Genomic DNA, 21475 nt, shown 5'->3' with positions numbered 1-21475 from the left:
TGAATGTTTACTTAAACATATTACACCGATACACCTGCAGTCACTCTCACACGCGTGCGCGCGCACACACTCCGCTTAGCTACACGCTGTAGCCTTTTACTGTCTGCTGTAGCCTACACGGCGCTGAGTTTCGACCACTGGATGGAGCCATGGAGCCCGTCTAATTTATTTGTAGGGGGGTGACATACTGTACGAGTCAGGAAATAATATAACGAACTTCACATGCAGATTGTTTACGTCTTCTTCAATTGTATTTTCTTAAAATAGGGTATAAACTTCTCCACGGTAAGATATGCTCTTCCGTCTTCTAATGACGTGACATTGTTTCTCATACTGCGACACGATACGATTTGGATTTTTGCCTGAATGTTTAATTACTTCAAGAGAACCATCTATTCACTTGTTTTATATCTGATTGATTGATATATTTTCTTTGTTTATCTTCTGTCGTTTTTCTTGGCATGTTCAGTGGCATCATGACAGTGTTTGAAAACTGTACTGTAGTGTTAGATGTGAAGAATGTCCCTTATAAAGAGAAGAAGAATCTGAAATCAGCTCTTCTGGAAAATGGAGGAAACATATCTTATGTCATCAACAAAGAGGTTCTGCTCATTTTTATACTCTTTCTAACTAAACCATATTTTTTCTGTCGTCAAAACTGTTAGGCTACTGCGAATTTGTTTACACAAATGTAGATTTAGAGTTTGTTTTTTTACACAATTTACAGTTTGATTTGTTCATCCCTCTTGTACTGTTAACGTTGAAGTTAAAAACGACATTGAAAATCTAGATTGGTGCCGTGTGGTGGAAATAAATAGAGAAATATGGTTTAACCACTTGATTCCTGTATAGCCCTATATGGGCCATTCTACAGAATTGGTTCAAGTCAGATTTGGAAACGGCTTGAAAAAAAGGTGTCTTTTTCCACAAATTTTGTATGTATGCAAATTGTATAATATCCAAGGGTACACATTTCATATTGTATTTTCAGAAAGTTTTGGAATATTTTTCCTCTCCCTAAATTTGTTACTACCGAAACACAATAATAAATCATTTAATAAGAAGTTGTATATTGGCCTATTAATATTTTGTACCTTGTAAATATATTTTTTGCTATTTAAAAAAAAAAAGTTTTCACAGGTAAATCAATAACAATTACTATTTTAACAATATTTCAAGTGTAATTTATAAGATTTGTTGTATTTTGAACCCAATCTTTCTTTGTAAAAGGCATTAAGTTAATCATACTGATTTCAAAGTTAAGGAATCATTAGTTTGAATATACATTGAACCAAACACTATAATAACATCTTAGTTGATAATTCAGTATACTTTATTTTAGACAAAACATCCATGTTTCGGTCGTGAGTGACGGCACATTTTCGGTAGTGGCAGTAATGTTTTGGTAGCGACCACATCACATTACAGAAATTTAACTTGCATACTAAAACACTACTAAAACATACTAAGATACTAATGATTTGCATAACTGTACAAATTTTGTTTATTTCCCCCAAATAATTTTTTATTTTTTTATTTGACAAGGACAATGCAAACAAACATAGTGTCAAAACCAAGCATGTCACTGAAGTGTTGCATATAAAGTTTATAGCTATTGCTAATTTTCAACTCCTGTCCCTGGAAGGGCTTTTATACATAATACAATTTACATGATTAACTACTTCAATAAAAAAATAAAAATAATAATAATAATATAAACATACATACATATCATATACAACTTTTATAATAATTAAAAATGAGTACACTTTTGGTTTATTTTTAACCAGTTTTTAAGCCTGGAAGTGAACATCTTAAAGTCAGGCACAGTCTTGATTTCAAAAGGTAATGAGTTCCAGAGTTTAGAACTCTTCACAGAGAAGGCCGTCTGTCCAAAGCTGGTCCTGCAGTATGTAATTTTACAGTCATGATTTGTGGAGCTCCTAGTGACTCGGATGTTGTCCTGTCTCTCAATAAATGTACTTAGTGGCTCAGGTGCTAAATGATTAATGCACTTATAAATTAGTTTAAGAAAGGAAAAGCTACTAAAGCTATCAAAATTCATTAAATTATATTTCTTAAAGATGCTGCAATGATGATAACGTAATGTTTTTTTTATCCAAAAGTTGTATTGCTCGATTATATAAAGAACCTATGCGTTTGATTGCAGTGGGAGCGGCTTGTGCCCATGTTGTCATGCAATATGATATATGAGAAAATTTCATAGCATGCATGTACAGCAGGGCTGCCTGACTTGGTATGTAGCTTCTAATTAGTTTAAAACAATTGAGATTACTTTGTAATGTTTTTAGGATTTTCTTTATATGTTTTTCAAATTTAAGTTGAGGATCTAAAACTAATCCTAAATATTTAAATTCTGTAACTGGATGAATTTCTTTATTTTGTAACTTAAAGCTGCTGTCCGTAACTTTTTTAAGTTGAAAATAATCCAAAATAATTATATAAAAAAAAACATATTTTGCCAGTGGTCAAAACTATCTGCTTGCCATAGCTAGATTCAAAACGGTTAGCTTGTAATAATGATTTTAATTCCAGTGGTACTGGTGGGTTTCCGCGGGAAATTCGAGCATGTCTTTGCGTCATTACGTTACACCCGTACACATAAAGAAGGAGTTTCGGCTAGCCGGCTATACTGCGCGTGACGAGATGTTTAGATGTATAGACTTTTCTCGCAGCACTTTACATAATTAAACTTATGGCATCCAGAAAGATCCAAACAACAATCATCAGTGTCAACTGGAGATTCAGCAGTTATAAAACCCAAAAGACTTCGTACTTCGGATTTAAGGTGGCTAGAGAAAGAGAAAGAAACCGTCTCATGCGAACACAAGGATTTAAACATCGGCGGGGCTTTTGAAAAGTGCGTGAACTCCGTGTTTTGAAGGGGTTCAAAACGGAAGAAGAGACGGCTTTTTTCTGCTGAACAAGTAAGACATTTCAATAGTTCAATCGTGTAACAGTACGTTTTCTTAATTCACACAGTTATGGAGTTTCCTTTGTTGTGCCTTAATCGTTTTGCTATTATGGAGAATATGAATTCTGAACTACACAGCAGGTAACCATAAAACACATTAAATTTAACATTAGTCACGCGATGCTGATGTTGTTAACATGAACAATTTGAGAACAAAGTAGGCTATAATTTGCACGGTTGCTGTAAATCGCGTTGATTAAATCTAATGAAGCTTATCATGTCGAATGCTTTCCCCCCTTAGTTGGTCAGAACAAAAATGGATGTTACTTACTTGTTCAGAAGACATTTTCTTATGAAAATTCTTATGTTGGTCAAATTTTCAAAAAGTGAATCTGTGATTCTGTATGACAGTATCCACACAGCGCGGTGACTGACAGCAGCACTCGCCTCAAAGCACTGTGTTCATCCGCGCTGTTTCATGCCGATTTACAACCCACGTAAAGATGATAATTCCGCGAATCACTGCAGTTACAGATTTCGAACAGAGAGATGGCGACAAAGAGGAAAAGCTACGGACTGCAGCTTTAATATTAAATCTTCCTTTTATATCTATTTTTTTAATGGAAAAAAACATGGAAACTGTTTTTGAGAAATTTAAAACTAACTGATTTTGAATGAGCCACTGTTGAATGTCAGACATACTAGTGGACAGTACAGCTGCAGCCTGCTCAGGTGACTTGGCGGGTACATAAAGAACTGCATCATCCGCATAAAGCTGACAACTGGCACCTGAGCAGTGCAGAGGTAAGTCATTTATAAACAGCAAAGGGCCAAGTATAGAGCCCTGTGGAATGCCCATTTTTATGTTTGAAAGTGCAGATACCTTTTGATCAACTTTAACACACTGCACTCTAGAGTGGAGATAAGATGTAAACCACAACACTGCCTCATTTGAAAAATTTAAATTTAACATTTTGGATAAAAGCAAACTATGATTGACCATATCGAATGCTTTTGTAAGGTCGATAAATATGGCTCCTACCACATTACCTTTGTCTAGGGACTTTTTTACATTTTCAATTAAACAGCAGTTTGCTATTTCTGTCGAGTAACCTGGTCTAAACCCAAACTGGTGACAATGGAGGAGCTGTCTGGCTTCTAAATGGTCCACCAGTTGCACTACTACTACTTTTTCAATTATTTTTGATAAAACTGGTAAAATCGATATAGGGCGATAGTTGCTCATAGAGTTTTGGCTACCACCTTTAAACACAGGGATAATTATTCCTTTCTTCCATGCACTGGGAAATGTACTGGTTCTTATGGAGAGATTAATGAGATGGGTCAATGGTTTGACAAGAACATCTTTATAATTTTTAAGAAAACAACTATTCATCATAAAAATGTCATTTGACTTGGAATTTGAAAGTTTATTAATTATATCTGCAACTTTTGCTTCCGACACCTCTTTAATATAAAATGAATCGATTGAGGTGTCTCTCAATGAAAGATTAAAAGGATTAACGGGCTGGAAATCTTTTGATAATTGTTCAACTGACTGTACAAAACAGGAATTGAATTCATTAGCCATAGTGGCACGATCGCTTATACTATTGCCATTGATATTAATTTCTGTGATCTTTTTATGTTTATTTGATTTGTTAGTCAAATTGTTTAAATGCTTCCATAGTGAGTTATTTATGCCTTTGGAACTATCAACATAATCAAATGATTATGTGTTCCCTTTTGTCACTACCAAAACAATGATGGCATGTTTCGGTCATGACTGTTTCGGTAGTGACCATTTAAGATACGTTTGAGCCTAGTTCAAAGATGATAACGAGCACATGGTTACCTAGCACAGTTCTGAACAGTTGTACACACACAAAAACTAAATTTTATCGAATAAGACTAAAAACCATGATGTCACAACCGAAACTTCACCACATGTTTCGGTAGTGACAATTTAAGATACTTTTGAGCCTAGTTCAAAGATGATAGCCTGCACATGGTTACCTAGCACAGTTCTGAACAGTTGTATACACATAAAAACGAATTTTTATGGAATTACACCCAAAAAAGTTTGCTTAATTGCAGAAAAAGGTGTTTGGTAGTGACGTCCCTTAAAGTTACACACAGATTTTCAGACTTTTGAACACATTTCCCTCAAAATGATGATACCTAACTATAATGAAAGAGAGGCTATGAGAGAGAGGCACACAAGAATATTTCCTAATCAAAAATGTAGGGGTGTGGTTAAAATCTGTCTCAGCCAATGGACTAAATAAAACACACACTGTTTCGGTAGTGACATGAAAATGCGGGACACATTTTTTTACATAAAGTTTCATGATTTAAAATATAAAATATGTTTAAAAAAAATTTTTTTACTTTTTAAAAGAAATCAAAAAGATATTTTAAAAACAACAATGGAAATAAAAATAATATTTCAATATCATTTTCACAAGTTGAAATGTTGGGGTTCGGGACAGCCACCTCCCAATTGAAAGTACACAATAAATGATGATTTTATATATATTAAGCTTACTTATATTTTAAATATTATTGTGGGATTCAATAGATAATAGAAGGATCTTAGTTAACATCTAAAATTTGAATACTTAAATGCTTTTTAAATGTGTTTTTTGGTTGTCGGACAGCAGTTTGCACCAATTCTGTAGCATGTCCCATATATAAATAAATACACAGGCCTGTGCAATTCCCTTTCTTTGAACAGGGTTTTCAGACATAATTACTTACATTAATTAGGCTAGGTTTTGCACTTGTCAAAGTTTAGCTTTTTTTTTTTTTTTTTTAAATTGAAGTGTCAGTTTGTGCGTCAGTCAAACCTGAACATTATTTTAACAAAGTATTTTACCTATAATTAATTCAAAAATAAAAATTTGATTAAAGTGTAAAAATCTCAGTATGTTTGATCCATCTGGCACTGATTTTTCAACCTCTTAGTAAAGTCTTCTGGCTCAACTAGTAAACGCTCAAGTCAATGTGTTTATTTTGCACTCTTGCCAATTTTTCGGTCTAAAATGACCGACCAGTACCAGCGGGTTAAAATGAACTACTCTCTATAGGCTAATTTTATGTTAGTTCCTACAACAATAACATGGCAACTTAAAATAAGTGACACAGAAGTGTGCAATGTTTCTACTTAAAATCACTAAAGCGCTGCAGTGTGTCTTCTGACCTGCTTTTCTCTTCTCCAGTGCTCTTTTGTAGTCACTAGCAGTGTGAATGACCTGAGCAGTAACCGGCAGCGCAGCATCCAGAAGCTCCGGATCCCAGTGGTTGGGACGCAGTATGTGTGGTGCTGTCTGGATGAAGGGCATCTCCTGCCTTTGCCGGAGCATGATTTGGCCCCACAGCTGGCTTATCCCACCTCTGAATTCATCTCTTGTCCAGGTAAGAGATTCCTGAAATTTATTTTACATATTTTTTAGGTTATAAGATTATTAAGTGAGATTAAAACATACATTTTTGCGGCTCTGTTGACATAATGTTGTTTTTCACCATAAAGAGGGAAAAGTGTCGACCCAGATACAACAAAAAGAGGAGTTCAAAGATCAGCCTGAACTCTCAAAGATTGAGATTGGGACTCTTGAGAAGGGCGGACCCAGTCTTAGCAGGTTCAGGTATGCTCTTGTTTTTTGTCACTTTCAGTTCTTGAGAATTATTGAAGTTTATTTATTGTTCTACATTTTTCACATCATTTATTTAGATGTGCTAGTTTACCTGACTGCATCTTTGCATTTACTCAATGCAGATTTTACAGAGGCGGCGACCATGAGCTGCCTGAATTTCCTTCACATTTTCAAGTGGCCAAGTATTCAGTTTTTGAGCAGGTGAGTGAGAAAAATGTTATTTACATTGATCTTTGAATTAAAAGAGGTCATGTACTATGTAAAACACAATCTATATTCACTCTAACCTGCAAAAACAACTCATTCTGAACTTCTACAACTTACTGAAATCAGACAGATAAATAGTATAAAATAATGATAAATGTATGATGACCAGTTTAACACATTCCTGAAGTGATTAGTGTAGCCTCCATCACTGCCTGAGTTTGAAGGTGTTTTCATGCCTGTTGCAGGTCAAACCCAAGACTTTGTCTGTTTTGGAGCTGCAGAGTGCCAGAGGACGAAAAGGCCAGCAGTATCGTGTGTTGTCTTCAATCTTGCATGAAGCTGAGGTTTGGTCATCTCGAACACCGTTTAAACTGTTTAGATGTTGTTATCATAGGACTCATATATTGTGAGAGAGGTAATGAACACTTGACAGTCTTGACACTCTCTCACTGTAGAGCGCAGTGGTGCAGGACAAGCTTGTGTACTGCGTGACGTCTGAGGATGCTGTGGAAGCGTATCTGCTGCTGATGAAGGAGATGGAGACACAGGGATTCACAAGGACTCACACCCTTCCTCCTGAGGTTGAACACTTGGCGTCCTACAGCCTGCAGCAGGTTAGACAGAAACATCTCTATGAAGATCTATTTTATTCAGTTGATACTGTACAGTATGTGCATATATAACGTGTCCAATGAGATTAAAATCAGTTCATCTTTTGATTTGCAGCTTCTGTTGGAGGAGAAGCTGAACTCCAGCTCATTATCACAGGAAGTTGGCGTCTTTGTGGAGCTGGTTTGGACCGAAGCTCTCGGTTCCCTTAGTGACATCCTGACAGTCCCTGTCTCCAGAATCAGCCTTAATGATGTGAGAATGAGCCTTAGATAATCACACACCCACATCCAATCATGAAGCTCACAGGAATGTTGTGTGTTTAATGTCTCTGTGCTGTTGCAGGTGAGCAGGGTGGAGGGATTGTTACTGCAGGCACAAAAGACTCAGAAAGAGGATGAAGTCAAGGCCCTGCTAGAGGAGGTCAACACTCTTCTACCCCTCAGAATGATCGACCCTCCTTCCAAACACAAGCTTGTGTCTCAGAAACTAGATCTTTGTCAGGTAACGTATGCAATTATAGTATACAGTTATAGATTCCTTCACATTTGGGGATTTTGGTAGATTCTTCGATTTGGATTTTAACTCCACAGTGCAGACTGGTACTTTAAACTCTTCTGTCGTCCTCAGCTGATAAGAGACATTTTGAATGTGAGTGAAGCCACTCTGGGAAGCCCCTCGCCCTCGTCTCTGGGAAAGTATCGAGCTCTGAGGTGCAGCATTGAGGTTGTTCCACCACAAAACCCTGAGTTTCATGTTGTCTCTCAACTGCTTCATGAAAGGTAAACTTGATTGTGATGATTGTGGTCTGAAGTTCAAACATGAATATATTATGATGGTGTTAATCTTGTATCCACTATAGGCCTGTTCAGATTCAGCAGATACTGCGTGTAAGCAGAGGGGTGGAGCTTCAAATGTTTTGGGAGGATATAGGCAACATTAAGCCTCTCCTTCACTCCACTAGTCCCAGTAGTTTTGTTGGAATACTGTCACGGTAAGAACATATTCTTTAAAAAATAATAATATTTACACATAGTAACAAAACCACACAAACCTATGTTTATGACAGACCATATACTGTGGTGGAGTAAGTGAAGACAGACACAGTAGGTGTGGTTGAACCATGTTTCTAGTTATGGCTGATAGTAAGTGAATTTAGAAATCCCAACATTATAATGTATAAAAATGGATGTTGTTGTTGAGATTTGCATTTAATGTAAAAAGATTACATTTAACCATGTTATTAAATGATTAATAAATTATGGAAAATTAATCTAAATGTAAAAATAGAGGAAATGAGCAATACTAAAAACACAATGTAGACCAACCCTGAAAAACTTTCTTTTTTTTTTTATCTCTAATATCTGACTAATAATTGACAGAAATCACTTTTTGTAATGTCTATTCAATGATTTGCTCTTCTGCAATAATCAAGTAATGTCTTTTGTTCATTTTTGGGATTTTCTCAGCAAGTGTTAATGCAATTCATTGTCATTCATTTGATTGCTTATTCGTTTTATCATGTAATTTACATTTTTAATGGAATATTCTATGTAGAGGTCTGCTGCTGCCCAGAGTTGGAGTCGAACAGCATGGAATTGAGAGGACGGATATCGGGAATCTTGGAGGAGGAATCTACTTCAGTGACTCTCTAAAGTCAGTGGTCTTTTGCATTTCTCAGGCATCTTTTAATATAACAGATTTATGAATACTCCACTTGACAACTGAAGACTTGAGCCAGTCAGTAAGTTTCTGCTCTGTGTTAAAGCACTAGTGTGAAATACTCCAAGCCCAGTGTAACTGACGGCTCTCGGTTGTTGTTGGTGTGTGAAGTGGCGTTGGGTCGGTGCAAAGACCTGCTGAAGAAAGACACCACTTTGACCTGCGCCCCTGACGGCTACCACAGTGTACATGGAGTCCACCGCACACCCAACAGACTCTCTGAATTTGAGGTGCTAGTCATTTTCTCTGTACTCAATTCTTCTGCTCATGTTTTTGGGATCTAATGTGATTCTTGTGTTTGTGTGTGCTGGTTTCTATTTGACAGGATGATGAGTTTGTTGTCTATAACACAGAGCAGATCAGACTGAAGTATGTGGTTCAGTACACTCTGGAGGGAGACGAGTTAAAAGAGTTCCAGCCTCATATCAACACAGTTGTGGAGCTCACACAGCTCACTGACACGTCTGACGTCTGTGAGTAACGTCCAGTGAACAGGACATGTAGAAAGAGCTTTTATATGTGGAGGAATCTGTTTGAGTTTAACTCCCACTAAACAACCCCTCATAATAATGGTGTACATGGTGACATGGTGAAGGGAAAAATCATTCCTCAGGGACATCTGATGCTCTGTAAAGCTGAATGCTCTGATTTGGATTTGTGAAATTGATCATTGGTTTTGTTTGATGTGTTTCTTTAGTGTCCAGTGATGACAGTGAGGGTTTGGAGTCCACTAAAAACCCTCTGGAGGAGATGACTGCAGGTTTGCTGGACAGCAATGGTCAGAAAATTCCTCTTCAGGCCGTCAATGTGAGGTGCAAGCTGATGGACCTGCTGTGTCAGGTGTGATACTACAGTTGGCGCTACTGCTGGACTGCGAGTGTGTGTGTGTGTGTGTGTGTGTGTGTCTCCTACAACTCAGGTACCTCATTGTTTGCATCACACTTCAGAACAGATCACTGAAACACTGCCACACATCTTGAATGGCTGCCATGCCTATAAAGGAATGTACATCGCACGCCACGACAGAATAGTGGATCTTATAGTGAAGGACATATCAAGCCATTTCTCATCTGCTGTAAAAATGCACAAACATTCTTGTGTAAAATCATCTATGTTTCAGAATTGTAATAGCTCTGAAACCTTTTCTCATGTGCTTGCAAATACACCAGATATTGTTGTGATTAATGAGGAGATCAGCGAGGTGTTCGTTGTGGAGGTTGCATGTACCTTTGACTCTAGTATGGAAGAAGCCTTTATGACTAAGATGATTAAATATCAACCACTTCTAAACATCATCTCAGAACTAGGTTATCAGAGCCGACTTCTTGTGCTCATATTTGGCAGCTTAGGACACACACACAGGCTGGTTGTAAGGGGGCTTCAACAACTAGGGATGCCCAAAGAGAGGGCTAAACGGCTAGCAAAGTACTGCGCTCTGTCTGCTATTATAGGCAGCCGTCATATTTGGCGGAGATGGTGCTACTTGTACCCATAACAACTGAGTGACGCTAAATATAGTGAAGATCTGCTGTATGCCGCTTGTCCATGATTATGTGCATGCATTTGACTGCATCTATAGTAGTTGTGTCCCTGTAAATCATTTATTTTAAGTGGACTCAAATAAATAGTTAAAATGTGTGTGTGTGTGTGTTTTTCAATCAAAGCATCACTGTTTTCTCTAACTGCCAAGGTCAATCGTGTGTTCAACAAAGTTATGAAATATAAAAAGTCAGAATAAAGGATAAATAGAATAAGTGAAATATCAGAAAATATAATGATTAAAAATGTGAACATTTTAATTAGTGATGAAGAGGCTGACAGCAAATGTGGGGTGGTCAAAAATGTGTTGTTAAATTTTGTGGCAGTTGAAAACAAAACAGCAATGGACACAGTTAGGGTGTGCAATAGGAACAAGACATGACATGGTGATCAAGAACTTAAAACAAAATAAAAGAACAAAATAAAAGAAAGAAAGAACCATAGCAAAATTATAATGACAATTTCAAACTGTAAGCAAAACCAAAACTTTTTCTGCTCTGTCATCAGGTCATCATTTTTCAGACCTACACAAACAAGAGTGCTGTTCCCATTGAAGCAAAGTACGTCTTTCCACTGGAGGAGACGGCAGCAGTGTGTGGATTTGAAGCCTTTATCAATGGAAAACACGTCGTTGGAAAGGTGCAAAGTCATTCAGAATCTGTCAAATGCAGCTTTTGCTCTTCATAACTGCTTTCTCATCAGTTTTCAATGTCTTTCTTTGTCCTGTAGGTAAAGGAAAAAGAGCAGGCTCGTAAGGAGTATAAGCAAGCCATAGAGAAGGGCCATGGAGCCTACCTGATGGACCAGGATGCACCTGTGAGTTACTTACTACTGTTTCTTTCTCTGATGCATGAGTGATAATAGCAGAAGACTTCTTTAAGGTCATGTGTTTATGTGAGGCAGGATGTATTCACTATCAGCGTGGGGAACCTTCCTCCCGGAGCCACAGTTTTGATCAAGGTGACGTTCATCACTGAGCTGGTGGTGAGATCAGGCTCTATAGTCTTCTCACTGGCTGGCAGCGTGGCACCATGGCAACAGAGCGCCGCCCTTAATATGACAACTCAGGTACAACATGATTGGTCTTTAGTCACTGTATTGAAAATACTGAATGGGTTGCTGCTGTTAGTTACAGTGTTTTGACTGAGAGTTTTGTTGTATTTCAGACAACTGTTGAAAAGATTGGTGTGACGGAGCTTCAGTCAGAGGGGTGAGAGTCTCAAACACTGGGGAATTCACAGGGATATTCACTAAAGATTCACTAAAAATCTAAATGCATCTGCTGATTAGTTACAATATTAAAGACAATTATTTAATTTAGCAAACCAAGTTGTCTTTATAATATCACACTCTCTTTCATTCGTTCCCTCTTTCCTCAGGGAGTTTTCTCTGTCTATGTCCATCGAAATGCCTTACGAGATCATCAACTTGAGTTCTTCACACCGCATCAAAACCAAGGTTATTTTACTTATTTTTGTGGATCGTCTTACTAAATACTTGTTGTGTTCTCCAAGGAAATAAAACATATTTGGTTATGAACAGTATTATTATCAGTATCAGTGTTTTTCCCGTTCAGATGACCGACTGTAAGGCAGTGGTCAGCACGTTACCGGGACAGACTCTTGGATCTGAAGGGTTACAGGTGTCCTTCAGTCTTTCTAATATCCACATGCCCAGGATGTGGGTCGAGAACCATCCGGATAAATATAGTCAGGTAATGAAATAATCAGTCACATCTGATTCAAATTGCAGACAAAAAGGCCTTTCACATGGCCTGATCTAAAATACACACAGAAAGGTCGTTCTCTGACACTCTCTGAGTCTGATCCCTGCAGGCCTGCATGCTGGTGTTTTATCCAGACTTTAAGTCAAGCGGGGTTTCCAGCTCTGGAGATCCGTCCAGTGTGAGCGATGTGGTGATTCTACTGGACTCCTCCAAGTCCATGCGGGGAGACGCCATGCTGAACGCCCGCAGGATTGCCCTTCAAGTCCTCAAATCTCTGGACCGCTCACTGAAGATCAACATCATCTCTTTCAGCACTGGTTAGTGCTCACTGAAACATTCTGCTGTTGTTCTAGTGATCATCTTGTAATATAGAAACTTTTATTTCCCTATTATTCTTGTAATTCACAGTGAAGTATTATGGGTGAAGAATATTATATGCTGGTCCTTCATTCACATAGTGTTAATCTTAAAATGTGTGTGTTTTTAAGATTACAAGGAAGCTTTTCCTGCTCCAGTGCCTTTAGATGAAGCCTCTGAACCAGCCAGAAAATTTATTATGGTGAGTAATGTTAAAAAATGGTTAAAGATGAGTGTTTCTTCTGTGCTTTGAAAGAGGGCATATTGAGATATTCTTCTGTGTTTTTGACTTCTTCCATCAGGAGACATTATGCATCATCTTCCCTTCATTTCAGCTTTTCAGTTGTTGCTCATGGACACTCAGTTCAATTAGAGCGAGATGTTTTGCCACCATAATGTTGTAGTTACAGAATCACCCAGCAGGGTGTAACTGTACCACACTAACCAGTTAGACCTTGAGCCCTTGCAGGGTACCCGCGGGTCTTAAAAGCCTTGAAAAAGTCTTGAATTTGATCATCTCAAATTAAGGCCTTAAAAGCCTTGAATTTAGTATACAAAGTCTTGGATTTCGTTACAAAGGTCTTATATATATTTTTTTCCTTTGCTAGGATTAAGTTCATACCGTAACAAAATTAACTGTTACTAATGTAGGCTAATTCAAAATGTATGTAGCGTTGAGTGCACCTCGCGCTCCACGTCATAGCAGAAAAAGCGATAGCGTGCGCACCGTTACTATGGTTACTAGGCAAGTGAGGTACAGAACAAGATAGCCTAGTTGAATCCGCTGTGGCCACAAATGACAGAATTTAAACCCCAAATAAGAGCTTTTCTGTTAAAAGAGCATATTTTCTACCCGGTCTTTTCAATAGTATCTGGCAACCATGCGCGCGCGTTCTCTCTACACTGCTGAAGAAGCGCGGATGATCTGAAAACACAGACAAGCTGGAGTTCAACGATCTTTATTTAAGATTTTCTACTTAAATTCAAGTGTCATTCAGTCGGTCTGTGTTCTGTCACGAGCCGCTTGCGCTGTTTGTGCGACTAAATCTGCGATCAAAATGCAGGCTGATATCCACCAGTGTTCATACGAGCAAGAATGCAATGTTTCCCGAATATCCACACGATTTCAAATGTGACATTGATTTTATACAACAGTAAAAAAGAAAAGAAAAAAGGGTAACATTAAGTGATGTACTACATTTAAAACAGCATTGTCAGGCTTGCTCTGTTTTGCAACGAAATATGTGGCTTTGAACGAATCGTGAGATTCAATGAATGAATGACTCAAAGACTCACTCATAAAGATAGTGAGGTACTGCCACCTACTGGCGATTTTAATGTTTTTTACCATTGCAAATTTAATGAACATTGTTTTATTTAAAGCATTATTATTATTATTATTTTTTAAGGTATTACAAAGGAAAAAAATGAAATGGAAAAATGTATTAAAGGGGGCAAATCTTGTCCCTTAATAGAAAAGGTGTGACTGCACCAGGGGGTACGGCACTCTAAAACATTGGAGAACCAAATTATGTAGAACTGCACAAGTGCTACTGCTAAAGAGTGCAATGTCAATAATTTATCATAAGCTTAATTGAATTGGCCTAGAGAGAATAATTATTATGACATTTTCTGTCTAAAGACTACATATAAAATAACTACCTGTAAAGTAACTGCAGTTTGACTAAAAGTTGACAAAAAATGCAAAGACTTTTCGTCAACTACAACTATAAAAAACAGGATGACTCAAATGTGATTAAGACCAATAAGCATTTTCGTAAATCAAAAATGGCTGCCAAAATTAACACTGGCCTACATACACGTGCGCTACAATGCTGTTGCGTATGTATTAAATATGACTGATAATTTAAGTAAAATGTTTTATTTAATTCAAGTAGCCTTGTACATAATTAGTTTCTAGGGTTTAAAATGTATACAGATTTGACATTTTCCCCTCATACTTCTGTCGGAATGGGTACGAAGTTGGCATTGAATTTCATTTGAAATGGTATTAAAAAGGTCTTAAAAAGCCTTGAATTTAAGTTGGAGGATCCTGGGGGTACCCTGCCTTGGTTAATCACTAAAGTTGTCATTGCATGTGTGGTCTCTTCAGTCCTGTAGTGGCGCTGGTGGCGGCACTGAGCTGTGGCGGCCTCTCCAGAGCCTGAGCCTGCTGTCTCCCTGCCGGGGCGTGAGGAACATCCTGCTACTCTCTGATGGACATGTTCAGAACCAGCCTCTGACCCTACAGCTGGTCCGAGAAAACTCCTGCCACACGCGCCTCTTCACCTGTGGACTCAGGTCTGCCTTTGAAGAGTTCAACACAAATCTCTTTAACACTTCAATTCATTCCTGAACCTACAGTTTGTGTTTGTGTTTGTCTAGCTTGACAGCTAATCGTCATATGCTCAGAGCTTTGGCTCAAGCAGGTGGAGGAACATGTGAATTTTTTGACACAAAGATGAAACACACTTGGGCAGAGAAGGTGAATCACGCTGTTAATTGTATTGTTGTTTTTATTAAGAAAAAGGGAACATTATCTGTTCAACATGGGCCGCTCTGAGGCTTGAGTTTACTAGATATGCTGGTAATTTCAGGTGCGCGCTCAGGTTCAGCGTATGGAGTCTCCAGGCTGCAGATCAGTGGCAGTGAAGTGGCAGCAGTTTAATCCCACAGCGCCTCCTCCTGTTCAAGCCCCCTCACAGCTTCACGGCCTCTTCAGTGACTGTCACACTCTCATATACGGCTTTGTGCCGCACTGCACTCAGGTAGACCTGCGCTATTTACCAGCTGATCCGATTGTGTTGCAGATGGTTGTTACTTATTGTAGTTAGGACTGAGTAATATATTGTAATATTCACAATATATCCGCAAAGATTTAGCTAAAACTGTACAATTAAGAAACATTATGGATCTAGCTATAATTTTAGTATTTTTTACTATTAGAGTTAGAGTTTGATTTATTTCCATGAATTATTTCCAACTGTTTCATAAAATACATTCAAAGCTCTGAATCAACTGTTTGTTTGCATTATCATGTTCATGAAGATTTTGTATGGCATTTTTTATATTAAAATATTTTAAAATATACAGTATGTAGGTAAATATTGACACTTATTCAGAGTATAGTAATATTGTTGCATACTATAAATGAAAGTAATTAAATATTGTTCTTCATATAGTTATGTTAATTGCTGCTGTAAATTTCATTTGAATGGTGTAATATTTACTCTTTTAGGCCACACTGTTTGGAGATTTGAGTGGGAATGAGATCAAAACAATGGTTTCCACCACAGAACTACAAAAGACGAAAGGAACTGTGAGTGAACATCTTAAATACTAAATATAATCTGAAACATCATCAATTTTTTATCAGACATTTGAGTGTGTGTGTGTGTAGTTCCTTCACAAGTTAACAGCAAGAGCGATCATCAGAGACTATGAAGATGGCATTCTAGGCAACAGTGAAGCAGAACATGAGGTGCAATATTTTGCTGATTGTTGCTGTTTTTAATAGAACTGGCAAATTTGCTAACAGAAGAACTTGACTTGTTGTCTTGTATCTCTCTATCAGGGGAAGAAAGCAGAGCTGAAGTCCTACATCATTGAGCTCAGTAAAGAGTTCTCCATCTTGTCCCAGTTCACAAGTTTTGTCGCCATCGAAGAGAGGGTATGATTACTGATAATGTAGGGGTTATGTGTTCAGATCATTCATTCTAAACATATAGTAACAATATATGGCTTTTTTAAATTATATAATATTAAAAATTCATTAAAAAACTTAAATCTAATTTATCTGTAACAACAGCAATAATCTTTCGTTGTTCTTTAGTGCAAAGAATTGTGTCTTTTGTTCAAGTTTCAGTTTCAAGATCAAGAGAAACAAACAAAAAAGTCAAAAACTATGTTGCTCTTTCTTTCTATCTTAAATTTGTTTGGTCACCCTTTTTACTCTGTAATGGTTTGCTCTGTTTTACTATTGAAACGCCTTTACGAATAGTGTATTACCACCTATTCGTAAATTTGAATTTCGTAAAACACCTATTCGTAAAGACTGTTCAATAGTAAAACAGAGCAAACCATTACAGAGTAAAAGGGTGACCAAACAAATGTAAAATAACATATAGTACCTAAGTAACATCTTCTACCTTTTCTTAATTCATAGACAATTTTAAATAATACAATTTTCTCAAGCATTTATGCCTTTAATGTCTAATCGTGTAGCTATTCAAATTATTAGTTTCTTGCATGTGTTTTTAGGCAGCTTTTCCTTATACTTGCCTATTATAATCATTAGTTAAAAATGTTGTAATAAAAATAAAAGGTGACCATCTGTGCACATTGTGAATCGCATTTTCAGACTTGGGACACTAAATGGCCCAGCGGCAAAATTTATTGCAGATGCTATATAATGAAAATATACCAAATATTGATAATGAAAATATACCAAAAATTCTCTGATATAAGTAAATAACAATTTTTGCTAAAGTGTGATATATGAAAGTTAAACTAAAATGACTTTTGTGACCTCATTTGCTCTTTGTAGGACCAGAATGAGCCTGACGCTGGATTGACAGATATTCCTAAACTCATATCAGAAGAGGATGTGGATATTTTGCCATATATGGGCTGGACTGAAGAGAAGCTCATGGTTGAGCACATTATTTGTGCTGATGATGTTAGGGTAACAACAAAATGGTCAATTACAGCTGTTGTCACTTAATGTAGTATCTAAGCTGGCATCATTCAGTATTCAGATCTTCAGTATTCACACCAATCATTTTTATTTATTTATTTATTTATTTTTAGATGGATTCAGAGGAATGGCGCAGTAGCGGCTCCACATCTCTTATTCTGCACAGTTCAGCTCGTAAATTTGCATTTGATGATGATGAAAATGATTCAGAGGATGACTATGAGGATCCTATTGAGGATTTTATAATGGAAGCATCTGCAGCTCTCCCTCGTCTTTGCTCCAGTAGCAGCTGGCGTCCTTCACGTTTTGAAGGTAGCATTCACGGTTTCAGATTAGATTCAGAAAGATTATGTAGCCGTTCTTCTAGTTCTGATGTAAGTTATTCAAAGCCTCAACCCCCCCCTCCCCCTGCCGCTAAGATTAGTGCCTTAATGGATGCTCCCAGTCCTGTTGGCCATGTTCTTCTTGAGTCAGTGGAACCTACTGGTGGTGTCTCCATGAGTGACAGACTTCCTCCTCCCACTGCAGCCTCAATGCCTCTTAACCTTCAAGTTCCCTGTTACTATGATTCAGTAGAATCTCTCTCCTCAAATTATAACCTTGCATCACAGACAGACGTGAGTCCTATAGATGCCTCAATGGATGCTCCCCTTCCTCATCACATTCGTCATGTCCTTCTTAAAAGGTCAATGGAACCTCGCTCCAACGCTCACTGGATTTCTCCTCGTCCTTCTGGTGGTGCCCGGAGTGACAGGCTTCCCCCTCCAACTCCCCCTCCCCCCGCCTCCAAGGGTGCCTCCTCAGTGCCTCCTCCCCTTCATATTTCTGCATCAGCGGACTCTCTCCTCTTTGAAACTTATGCCCATGGCCTTCGCCTAGCGCTTGGGCTTGAAGGCTCAACTCCTCCTCTCTTTGCAGGTCCTCCTCCAAATCCTAGTCTTGCTTCTAATCTGTTCTTGTCTTCCATCCCCACTCCTCCTGCTCCTCTTTTTGGCAGGCCGAGCGCATCTTTTTCAACGATGGAATTCCCTGCCCTTCGCTGTCTCTCAGAGATCCAGCGTGACGCCTCAACTCCTCCTCTCTTTGCAGGTCCTCCTCCAAATCCTAGTCTTGCTTCTAATCTGTTCTTGTCTTCCAGCCCCACTCCTCCTGCTCCTCTTTTTGGCAGGCCGAGCGCATCTTTTTCAACGATGGAATTCCCTGCCCTTCGCTGTCTCTCAGAGATCCAGCGTGACGCCTCAACTCCTCCTCTCTTTGACGGTCCTCCTTTTCCTCCTCGTCTTGCATCTAAGCAGGACTTGTCTCCCACTCCTAGTTTTGCTCCTGCTTTTTTTCGCAGGGTGGATGCATCTTTTTGTGGCAAGGCGGCTGGCCCCGCTGTCTTTGGTTATCCCACAGTGTCTACGCCGCCCTCTCTCCCTGCATCTAGTGGCTTTGGTTGTTTCCTTCAAAGTACGAATGAGCCTTTGGGCTTTCTTGGTTCCTCATCCTCTGGACTTTATGAAGCATCTCATCAAAAACAGACACAACTAATGCAACCAAAAGCGCAACAACTAGAACGGCAAAAACTACTACGGCCACAAGACACTCTGACATCTGCACAATGTAAGTTGGAAGCAACAAAAAGGGCTGCTCCTCGTTTTCAACTAAGGACTCAACATTTCACAAAACCTCATGACATCTTGAATCTGTCGGTCACGGCAGATAAAACAAGCAAGCCTGACACCGTTGCCTGGAAGGAGCTGTTTGAGCTTCAACATGAGGTTTTTACACATGATTTAATGCACTAGATTATATACAGTATGTAAATGTGTAAGTCAAGGGAATATGAACTTATGTATTGTGTTTGGATATAGGATGGATACTGGGAGTGCACTGAGAGACTGAGCAGCTTCCTCAACCTGGACGTAGACTTTTTTGCCAATGTCTTCCTTCAGGAGAAAGGCATCCGTTCCTTTGGTATAAGACTTTTGAAATCAAATCTTCTTCATTTTTTAGACACAGTTTGCCTGTCAGAATCAGTTAATCAGTCACATGTTTTGTCTGTCAGGTGTGAAGGCTCATGCTGAAATTCTGAGACTGGTGGCGACTCTGCTGGTGCTGCAGCTGATCCGGGTGAAGAAGCTGGCAGTGGGACAGTTGCTGGAGTCTCTCCTCCGGCTGAAAGAGTCTCAGGAGCCCAGGTACGAGCACACGTCCTCACTCATAGTGATTCACTCTTGTGTATTTGATCCATAACTTTGTGCTCTTCTCCATTCAGACCGATGCACTGGGAGGCAGTGAAGAGGGCCGTGGACTGGGCCTGTCGGACAGACAGACAGTATCCGTGTGTGTGCAGCAGGCTGGAGATCGGCCGGGATTGGGAATCATCTACACGTCAGCTGCTGGGCTGTGATTCTCCACACCCATATTCCCCTCTCAAACCTGTTCTGGAGAGACGTGCGTGTGTATCAGTCATGTAGGAACTGGACACACACTTCCCCCTTCATTTACAGTTGCTGCTTTACTTGCTGCTTGCTTGTTGCAAAAAAATCTTTCTAGCCTTTAAGTGGCCTTAACAATATATTTAGACTGTTTTGAACTATAAGATTAACTCAAAATATTGATGTAAAATGTCTGAATTTCATTGTATTCTAAAGTATCAAGGTTTTGTAAGCCTTTTTTTTTTTTTTTACTTTTTCCAGGTACTTTTAATCAAGTGTAGTAGTGTTTGATTTTTAGTGGATGTATTAAGTCATTTCTCCTCAAGTTCACTGATGTCCTAGCAGAGCAACCACTAATGTAGGTCATCACATTATCTATGATTATTAAGCAGTATGTTGATTTATCATTTAAAAGGAAACAATTCTATTTGTCAAATGTTTTGTTGATACATGTGCTTGTGCTGTCTTTCTTTTAAGTAAATTTAAATAAATATATTGTTTGTTACCGTACACGTTGGTGCCTCAAGGACCTGCTCACACAGTCACAGAAAAGCTGTTGCCTCCTGTTCTGTGTAATAATAATCCATCCTACTAATGGACTTTCTCTGGATTAACTTATTTTTTTTACACAAGTTAAAACGGCATAAAATCATGGGATGATTATTAGAAGAATAATATATTTATTCCTTGGAAATTACTCGTCAAGCCACTTATAATTAGCCCTCTGCATTTATTAAAAAATGTAGGTAATTTCAAATATATGTCAAATAATTGAGCAAAAAAAATCTTATTGGGTTGTAATTTTTCTGTTTAGCTCTGCCTATTTTTATCCGTCAGTAAAATAATGTCTCATTCAGTGAAAAAGGCTGTCAAAGTAACTGCTGTGGCAAGAACTCAATCAAATGCTGTTCTAGGGATTCTTGACTTTTTATTCTACTCTTACAATGTTAAAAAAAATAGACTTTGTCTTGTCACCCGATTTAATGAATAATATTCTATAAATTAATCTGTACTTTAATAGAAATCCCTCCTCAAATGGTATTTTTGACGACATTGTGCCTTTTTATTTTAATTAGGTTTATTTATCAGTTCTAAGGCAGGAAAACACAAGTGATGAAAAAGAGCTACGAGGTGCCTGGCAACACTTGAATATATGAATGTTTACTTAAACATATTACACCGATACACCTGCAGTCACTCTCACACGCGTGCGCGCGCACACACTCCGCTTAGCTACACGCTGTAGCCTTTTACTGTCTGCTGTAGCCTACACGGCGCTGAGTTTCGACCACTGGATGGAGCCATGGAGCCCGTCTAATTTATTTGTAGGGGGGTGACATACTGTACGAGTCAGGAAGTAATATAACGAACTTCACATGCAGATTGTTTACGTCTTCTTCAATTGTATTTTCTTAAAATAGGGTATAAACTTCTCCACGGTAAGATATGCTCTTCCGTCTTCTAATGACGTGACATTGTATCTCATACTGCGACACGATACGATTTGGATTTTTGCCTGAATGTTTAATTACTTCAAGAGAACCATCTATTCACTTGTTTTATATCTGATTGATTGATATATTTTCTTTGTTTATCTTCTGTCGT

At 38.3% G+C, this 21475-nt stretch overlaps 1 protein-coding gene across 1 annotated transcript; it reads left to right on the top strand.

Annotated features, from left to right (window-relative positions):
* The first annotated feature begins 451 nt into the window (after nucleotides 1–451).
* Nucleotides 452–20111, top strand: LOC130076796 (protein mono-ADP-ribosyltransferase PARP4-like). The gene is made up of 33 exons (XM_056242037.1): nucleotides 452–602; nucleotides 6157–6352; nucleotides 6468–6582; nucleotides 6714–6792; nucleotides 7044–7142; nucleotides 7254–7412; nucleotides 7525–7662; nucleotides 7753–7911; nucleotides 8038–8189; nucleotides 8270–8401; nucleotides 8965–9063; nucleotides 9176–9359; nucleotides 9455–9602; nucleotides 9827–9969; nucleotides 11176–11307; nucleotides 11398–11484; nucleotides 11572–11736; nucleotides 11835–11878; nucleotides 12048–12126; nucleotides 12245–12382; nucleotides 12504–12711; nucleotides 12883–12953; nucleotides 14865–15052; nucleotides 15137–15236; nucleotides 15349–15519; nucleotides 15990–16070; nucleotides 16152–16232; nucleotides 16326–16421; nucleotides 17298–17435; nucleotides 17561–19210; nucleotides 19304–19406; nucleotides 19498–19630; nucleotides 19708–20111. Exons 1-33 carry the CDS (start codon nucleotides 462–464, stop codon nucleotides 19907–19909), a joined length of 5811 nt encoding a protein of 1936 aa, XP_056098012.1. The 5' UTR covers nucleotides 452–461; the 3' UTR covers nucleotides 19910–20111.
* The last annotated feature ends 1364 nt before the right edge of the window (nucleotides 20112–21475 follow it).

This window comes from Rhinichthys klamathensis, unplaced genomic scaffold (genome assembly GCF_029890125.1).
Source record: "Rhinichthys klamathensis goyatoka isolate OS25496 unplaced genomic scaffold, OSU_Roscu_1.1 h1tg000021l_1, whole genome shotgun sequence".
In the NCBI taxonomy this organism is placed as follows: Eukaryota; Metazoa; Chordata; class Actinopteri; order Cypriniformes; family Leuciscidae; genus Rhinichthys; species Rhinichthys klamathensis.
Note: the sequence above shows the minus strand (reverse complement) of the source record. Positions and strands in the feature narration are given on the sequence as shown.